The sequence below is a fragment of the Oncorhynchus mykiss genome, chromosome 15 (genome assembly GCF_013265735.2).
Source record: "Oncorhynchus mykiss isolate Arlee chromosome 15, USDA_OmykA_1.1, whole genome shotgun sequence".
NCBI lineage: Eukaryota > Metazoa > Chordata > Actinopteri > Salmoniformes > Salmonidae > Oncorhynchus > Oncorhynchus mykiss.
This window is the reverse complement of record NC_048579.1, coordinates 21706049-21714142: the sequence shown is the minus strand read 5'-3', so window position 1 is coordinate 21714142 and position 8094 is coordinate 21706049. Positions and strand designations below refer to the sequence as shown.

The 8094-nt window shown below is 46.7% G+C and overlaps 1 protein-coding gene across 4 annotated transcripts; it reads right to left on the bottom strand.

Moving 5' to 3' along the window:
• Window positions 1–1008: 1008 nt before the first annotated feature.
• On the bottom strand, window positions 1009–6407 carry aoc1 (amine oxidase copper containing 1). 4 transcript variants are annotated; one of them, XM_021562713.2, is made up of 5 exons: window positions 6248–6407; window positions 3999–5543; window positions 3020–3308; window positions 2340–2472; window positions 1009–2159 (listed from the first exon to the last, which is right to left on the bottom strand). In XM_021562713.2, exons 2-5 carry the CDS (start codon window positions 5539–5541, stop codon window positions 1890–1892), a joined length of 2235 nt encoding a protein of 744 aa, XP_021418388.1. In that variant the 5' UTR covers window positions 5542–5543; window positions 6248–6407; the 3' UTR covers window positions 1009–1889. The 4 variants fall into 4 exon arrangements, with proteins under 4 accessions (XP_021418388.1, XP_021418384.1, XP_021418386.1 ...); XM_021562709.2 differs by having other exon boundaries at window positions 6244–6406; XM_021562711.2 differs by lacking the exon at window positions 6248–6407 and adding an exon at window positions 5889–6086.
• Window positions 6408–8094: the final 1687 nt, after the last annotated feature.

Below are 8094 nucleotides of genomic sequence, written 5' to 3'. Positions count from 1 at the left end.
CTGAGGGAAGAGTTTTCAGTCCTTTACAAACCTCATGTTTGCTTTCATCCCTTACGGCTTAGCCTGATGGCTATACAACTGGTCAAAACTATGTCACAATCTATATTTGCCTTAGTATTTACCAGTTCAGGTGCGTAGTTTGTGGAATAAAGGAGTAACCTTCATCGGGGAACCTCACTCCTAAGGTTGATTATGCTGGATGGCATTTGGTGTTGTTACTTTTTGTGCCTCAGGGACGGGGTTTTAACGAGGTTAAACACTTGACCCAGTGATACTCAAGCATCATTTCCCACTCGGCACTGGCCCTCTTACTCACCAAGTGTTATTTTCTACCTTTTACAACCTTCATCAATCTGTTTTTGTTTCCTCTTGCAGAACCTATGAGAACGGAAAGAATCAAGAGTAGGAGATGTTTGTTGACTCTTCCAGACCAAGCCTAACCGAGAAGAACAGGTGAAATAACCCCTATAGCTGACCACTGTGTGATTTCCTGTGTTAGTCACAGGCCTGTATTGACCGTTTCCCACTGTGAGACTTGACACTGTTTTCTTCCCTACAGTTTGTTCATTATGACACCGAAGCCATCATTACCATGGCAAACCACAGGAATGCCATTTACCCTAAAGCCCTTCCCTTTTTCACCCATCTTCTAAAATAATCTGTCCTCTCCTGCTTTGTTTTCTCCTCTCCTGTCGTCTCTTCCTCCTGCTTGCATGACTCTAATGGTACCCATTTTTACCATACACCGTAAAATGTCGGCACACACTTTTACAAGGTTCTGATTGTAAAAAACCACAGACAACAATTGTTGGCTTATATTCCCTAGGCCTGCTTTTCACATAGCTGATGTTGAATAGTTGCTTTTTGTCTGATTGTACAGCTACAAAAGTGACTGAAGTCGTCAATGCTTGAAGACTAACCCTTTCCCTACTTTTAATGTCATTTCCAAATTCCAGTACAGTTTGAGAATACATGGTCAAGTCAATCAATCTGATTAAAAACACCCAATTGAAAAGAAGCGATACAACCAAAATGTTATACCGTTTGATTTAATGCAGTTAGTTCTTTATTGTATCTAATTAAAAGTAGTCAGGAGTACCTAAAGGAAAACTGTCCCAAAGACAAAACAAATGGAGGGAAAACTGAGTTCTAAAACACTGTAGAATGTTCGATCGGTTCACTCCCTGCATGTTGCGTGGGGGCAGCTGGTTGCCCCGGACAATGGTGCAGGTGAATCCTGGACTGTTTGTGGGGCAGTTCCGGATCGGCCTGTTTGCTCAGCTAACTTTTTCCCAGTGAAAACATTCTCGCCATGCAGGCCTGCTGGGATCCAGGAGCCCGGCGGACGGTGGCTGATCCCGGCATCCTGCATCCTGGATGCTCAGAGCAACTAAACCCCGTCCATGGAGACCCTCACCCAACAGGGGTTTGAGTGCTTTGACCCCCAGGCCTCACACACAATAAGGTTGGCATGACAACCACAGTAAAAAGGAAACAATCATTCTGCTAGATTTGGGACGGGTACATAAGTATATACATGGCAACACTTGTCTGTGAGTTGTGATTATAGAGGATTTCTATTGAAATGTGCCTATGGATAAGAATGGTAAATTGCTTCAATCAATTTGCGTACTCATAAAAAAAAATTAATACGTAAAAAAAATACCAAATATTCTTATTCTTTCACATTTCAACAGGTTCAGGTAAGATATCAACATAATATAAATTTTGTTAATGCCTGTGTCATAATGCATTCTTTTGCATTTAAATGATTTTTAAGTTAAATGTCGGAGTCAAGATTTAAATGTCAGCTCACATTAATTTGGCACCACTCAGACGCAAGGATGGAACCACCATTTTGTGTCTTTCCTGTCACTCACACCAGCCCCTCAGACTCCTGCGTAGGTGCCGTTGTAGAAGAAAGGCTTGTCAGTCACACAATGACCTACGACCTCTGGGGTCCATCTCTGGACCTTTGGCTTCCCCTCTTTGTCTGGCCGGACAATGACGGTACTGCGGGATGAGAGAGAGGGGTCCTCATCGAAGAAGTTGAAGGGGCGCAGGAAGAAGCCCACAGAGTTGCCGGGCGTTGCCGTATTGGGGATGTCCTCCGAGTGGGGCACGTGCAGGAAGCCCACTGTCACCCAGGCAACCAGGTCCTACACAAAAGATATTGTCAAGTTGATTGATGAATTGATTAATTGGATTGATTATTGAGTTATACAATTATAATTCCATAACCATAAGTCAGGAATTATACACAGTAATGTCATCCAGGGTTGAGAAGCTGCTAGCATAAATCTGAGAATGAGTTGCGTTATTGTAGCAGCAGGTCTAACCTGGTTGGTGATGTCTTCATTGTTGCGGATGTAGTCCTCAAAGGAGACCACAGGCTCCCAGGGGTCGTTCTGAGTGTAGATACTACTGCTGGTGGGCTCACTGTCCTTGTGCCTGGTCACAGCCAATGGGTATCTACAGAGGAAACTAATCCATTATCACGCTCACTAATGCAGACCATATGTACTGCGCTTTAGATAAACTGAATCAGAACTTTCTGACAGTAGATGATTAGAGAGAGAGAGAGCGAGAGAGAGAGAGAGAGAGAGAGAGAGAGAGAGGGGTCCAGATAGATAGATAGATAGATCAATCGATAGTAGAGCATTGATATATATCTTATAATAATGATCTGTACACCCTTCATACACCACAGTATCCATTTCCCATATTCTCTGGATTATCATGGAATTGCTGTCTGTAGTTCATGGTACCTGTATATTTTATTCATTATTTTATGCTAGGGTTTAAAGGGATGGTATCCCTACTACCCCACCATATAATTAGATGGTGACAATCTTTCCCATTCATTTTGGGTTGCGTTCTACAGTGGGAACTACTCAATACATGGAGTGGAATGAACTGAGGTTGACTTTAGACCTCTTCTGATGTATCAAAAGTAAGATTTGATTAAATGAGCTTTTAGGGTTAACTATCCCTTAAACTAGCTGTGTGTTTTTGTTACCTGGACCAGCTGATGCCGTTCTCCTCTCTCCAGCCACGGGGAAGCACACTGTTGGCATGGGAGTTGTACTGGATGCGGTACCCCTTCTGGTGGCCCCACTTGTTCTTCTCATTGGGGTTGTAGAAGTGCACGTAGCGGGGGAACTTTTTGCCAAATCGGAAGGCTGCGCTGCGTTCCGTTTGGTGTTGCGTCTTGACGAGCTTGGATTGGACGACAGAATGTTTATGGCTCCACGGGTTGGTGAAGTTCACATACTTGAGGTCCATCGACTCAAAGCTGTTCTCCCGACCTGGACCGTTTGACAAAAGCAATCATATACTGAACAGAAATATAAACACAACATGTAAAGTGTTGATCCCATGTTTATTGAACTGAAATAAAAGGTCCCCAAAAATGTCCATATGCACAAAGAGCTTACTTATAAAACATTTGGTGCACTAATTTGTTTACATCCCTGTTAGTGAGCATTTCTCCTTTGCCAAGATAATCCATCCACTTAACATGTGTGGCATATCAAGAAAGGGGGAGCTGCTGAGGAATATTTATTTCTGTCTATAAAGCTCTTTTGCGGGGAAAAACTAATTCTGATTAGCTAGGCCTGGGTCCCCAGTGGGTGGGCCTGGCTCCCAAGTGGCTGGGCCTATGCCCTCCCTCATTAAAACATTCCTTTATTGCCATTTGTTGATTTGAAATGCAGTTGACCTAAGCACTAATGTCAAGTTCTGAAGCAGATATTGCACAGACTAGGCATACCCTTTCGCATGTGATTTATCAATTGTATTGCCCATGGTGCGGAAATGAGAGCTTATTTTGTGTTTCTTGTCAATGACTCATCAAAATGACTGACAATCTCATGTTTTTGTTTTTGGCTGGGAGCATCAGTCATTATGCAATGTTTGACCAACGTTCTAAAATACCTTTTAGAATCTACTTCCCTAGAAGTGTGACCACGCGACCAGATTATTAAAACAGAACTCACCGGCAATATCAAGGTCAACCTTGTAGTGGATGAGATGAGTGTGCAGGTTACCAAGTACGAAGTTATACACCTTAGAGCCATAGTGCAGTCCGTTAGGCGTAAAGAAGGTGGCGTGGATGTAGCCGGTGGCACTGACCCTGGACTCCATCACTCCGTTCTGGTAGAAGAGAAAATCCCAGATGTAGTCGTAGTTATAGACGGTGGAGGTGGTACGAAGCACCAGCACGTGGTTCTCCAGACCCCCAAAGAAGTTGTAGCTCCCCTGGAAGTTACTGTTGAAGTGCCTCCTCAGAGGCATCCCTGTGGTCATTTCAAACACACACAAGGCGTTCTTGTAGCGCATGGGCTTGTCCGTGTCGTAGTAATGGTGCAGGTCTAGAAAGGTTGCGATTTCGGGGCAGTCAATGCCAGGTGCCAGCTCGTAGTCCACAGTTCCCATGGCCCAGCCAGCATCTATGTATTTGGTCTGCATGGCGGCGGGGGTGTCACCCGAATAGAAGGCGATGGCCTCCTGGAGGCTGACCTCGTAGGCGATGCGCTCTCCATTGAAGCGCAGGTCAAAGATTTGGAGGCCGGCGGATGAGCGGACTCGGAAGGCGAAGGACCAGCCGGCGTATTCCACAAAGTTCCCATCCACGTGGTAGCGAGGTCCTTGGGGCTCTACCAGCTTGGGCCCATGAATGTCGGTGCGCGTGTTGCTGTGCCCACGGGGAATGTAAGTGGAGTACAAGTCTTCATCGTCATGGTCAGGAAGCTGGACCTTCTCCAGCGTTCCCTTCTCATATCGCTCTGCCAGTTCTTCCACATTGTCAAAGTACTGGCCGTTGTACCACACCTTCTCCACCGTCCAGCGCTCGGGATCCAGATCTTTATGGTTCACCAGGACCTCAAAGCCCACAGGGTGGATGAAGTAGCCCTCTACGAACTTCTGCAGCATGATCCAGGTCCTCCTCTCACCCGACTCCAAACCACGGGGCGCAATGTCCGAAAATGTCAGGCAGCGGTTGGTGCAGTTGTGGAAGGAAAATCCGCCTGTGGTCTCAAACAGGACCTTGTGGACCTTGGCAGTAATCTTCTGCAAGATGTCAATGATGTGCGAGTACTCCGCCGCCGTGATGGGTCTCGACTCAAACCGAATGGGCCGGTCTCCCTTGAAAGTCTTCCCCGTGTACGAAGTAGGGAAGGGCAGTGGACTCACGATGAACTCAGTGATGTTGGGCTGGGCCTGGTTCCCGAACTGCACCACCACCCTGGCCTGGCGTGTGGGTTTGGCCTGGCCCCGGTCCAGTGTCCTCAGGGCCTCGTGCTTCCGAGGCAGGTGGAGCTCCATCAACAGGATGCTGTTCTTCTTCAGGTCCTTGCCCCGGGTCGCTGTCAGACCCAGCTCTGGCTTGCCTTGCAGGTAGTCCCGGACGTCACGCATCTCACGGGGGGTCAGGTCGGCGAACATGGAGGCTCCATGGTGAGCCCACTCCCGGCCACGAGAGGCTTCACACACGCCCAGAGCAACCAGCAGCACCAGCATACAGCAGCACCTGGCCATGTCTATGGAGACACAACAAGTAGAGAAGACGGCCAGGAATTAATCGAGAACGTGCTCTTATAGTCACCGACAGCCCTGTTCTTCCTGTTGAAATGACCCTTGCACTTGAGTTATTGAGCTATGTATAATGCTTATCTAACAAAAGAGCTTGAGTAAACCCTACACTGATCTTATAGCGTGCTTCCTCCGTTTCCTCCGGTGCTGAAAAAAGAAACATACATACTAGCATCCAGATTGGGACACATTCCCCCCACCCCCCGATCTCTTCTTCCCCACCCCGGTTTTCTCCACAGCTGGAAAAGCAAACCTCCTCCTTCTCATCCTTCCCCTCCTCCTCCTTTCTTTACCACTCTTTTTTTCCGCTCCCTCTGGTCTTCTAACAGTATGGATCAGCTTCCATGCAGTGGGGATCTTCGTACAATGTTTCCTTTCCTCCCCTCTGCCTTGTCTCTGTTAATGTTGCATGTGTATCGACCCCTGTCAAGTCTGTTCTGTTCTCAGCAGCACACCAATGGGTCCTCACTTCAATCTGGGACTTATGTGTTACAGATTGCCTCTTTCAAACAGTTTGATTTTATAACATGCTTATGTAACCCTATTTATGTAATATTGTGATATGCTGCAATGAGGCAGAACACGAAAAGCATGAAAATCAGACCACTGTAGGCAGTGCACGCCTTTGTAACAAAGAAACTGACCTACCTACAGTAGGCACTTCAAACGTTGAAGGGTACTCCTGCTTCCAGCCCTGAGTGAAACAATGTTGCTTTGTCCAGAACCAGAACAGACCAAGCAGTTGTATCCTTCCCTTTGCAGTCCAGATGGACGAGATGTATTATGAAAACAGGGCTCAATGAGCAGCTGCTTATATTTTGCCTTCAACTTGGCAGCGGCGGAACAGGATTGGTCACTGAGGGGTTGTAAAAGTGTTGAAATCTCAGGTCTATGGTATAGATGATTAATTCCACAGGGGGGCACGCCGAGTAATTGAGCAACAAGTGATTTTGAAATGATTTGATTAGTGTAGTACGCTGACAATTTACTTAGTGGTCCAAGTATTTATCCTGGCAGAGGATAGTGGTTCAGTACACATTAGTAATGTTCCCCTAACATGCAGGAGTCTGGAAAATGAATGTAACACTTTCACTGTATGCTCTTAAGGGATGATTTGACCCACAAATCAAATACAATCAAATCAAATTGTATTGTGTTAGTCACATGTGCCGAATACAACAGCTGTAGACCTTACAGTGAAATGCTTACTTACGTGACCCTAACCAACAATGCAGTTAAAAAACATATACATAAAAAATAAGAGTAACAGGTAATTGAAGAGCAGTAGTAAAATAACAATAGCGAGAATATGTACAGGGGGGGTACCGGTACAGAGTCAATGTACAGGGGCACCGGTTAGTTGAGGTAACATGTACATGTAGGTAGGGTTATTAAAGTGACTATGCATAGATGATAACAACAGAGAGTAGCAGCAGTGTAAAAGAGGCGGAGAGGGGGGGCAATGCAAATAGTATGGGTAGCCATTTGATTAGATGTTCAGGAGTCTTATGGCTTGGGGGTGGAAGCCGCTTGGACCTAGACCTAGATGGTAGCAGAGAGAACAGTCTATGACTAGGGTGGCTGGAGTCTTTGACAATTTTTAGGGCCTTCCTCTGACACCGCCTGGTATAGAGGTCCTGGATGGCAGGAAGCTTGGCCCCAGTGATGAACTGGGCCATTCACACTACCCTCTGTAGTGCCTTGCGGTCGGAGGCCGAGCAGTTGCCATACAAGGCAGTGATGCAACCAGTCAGGATGCTCTTGATGGTGCAGCTGTAGAAACTTTCGAGGATCTGATGACCCATTCCAAATCTATTCAGTCTCCTGACAGGGAATAGGTTCTGTCGTGCCCTCTTCACGACTGTCCTGGTGTGCTTTGACCATGTTAGTCATCTCCTTTGTCTTGATCACATTGAGGGAGAGGTTGTTGTCCTGGCACCACATGGCCAGGTCTCTGACCTCCTCCCTATAGACTGTCTCGTCGTTGTCGGTGATCAGGCCTACCACTGGTGTGTCATCAACAAACTTAATGATGGTGATGGAGTTGTGCCTGGCCGTGCAGTCATGAGTGAACATCCCGTGAGTACGGGAGTGTACGGGAGTGGACTGAGCACACATCCCTGAGGGGCCCCTGCGTTGAGGATCAGCGTGGCAGATGTGTTGTTACCTAACCTTACCATCCTTACTGGGGCGGTCCGTCAGGAAGTCCAGGATCCAGTTGCAGAGGGAGGTGTTTAGTCCCATGGTCCTTAGCTTATTGATGAGCTTTGAGGGCACTATGGTGTTGAACGCTGAGCTGTAGTCAATGAATAGCATTCTCAAATAGGTGTTCCTTTTGTCCAAGTGGGAAAGGGCAGTGTGGAGTGCAATAGAGATTGCGTCATCTGTGGATCTGTTAGGGCGGTATGCAAATTGGAGTGTGTCTAGGGTTTCTGGCATAATGGTGTTGATGTGAGCCATGACCAGCCTTTCAATGCACTTCATGGCTACAGACATGAG

What these genes read in the sequence shown, in the direction of transcription:
- aoc1 (XM_021562713.2), bottom strand. Translation starts at nt 5,541, where the DNA reads ATGGCCAGGTGCTGCTGTATGCTGGTGCTGCTGGTTGCTCTGGGCGTG. An exon ending in GGTTGACCTTGATATTGCCG is followed by an intron (nt 3,309 to 3,998) that starts GTGAGTTCTGTT and finishes CAAACGGTCCAG; the next exon opens with GTCGGGAGAACAGCTTTGAG. An exon ending in ATGAAGACATCACCAACCAG is followed by an intron (nt 2,160 to 2,339) that starts GTTAGACCTGCT and finishes TCTTTTGTGTAG; the next exon opens with GACCTGGTTGCCTGGGTGAC.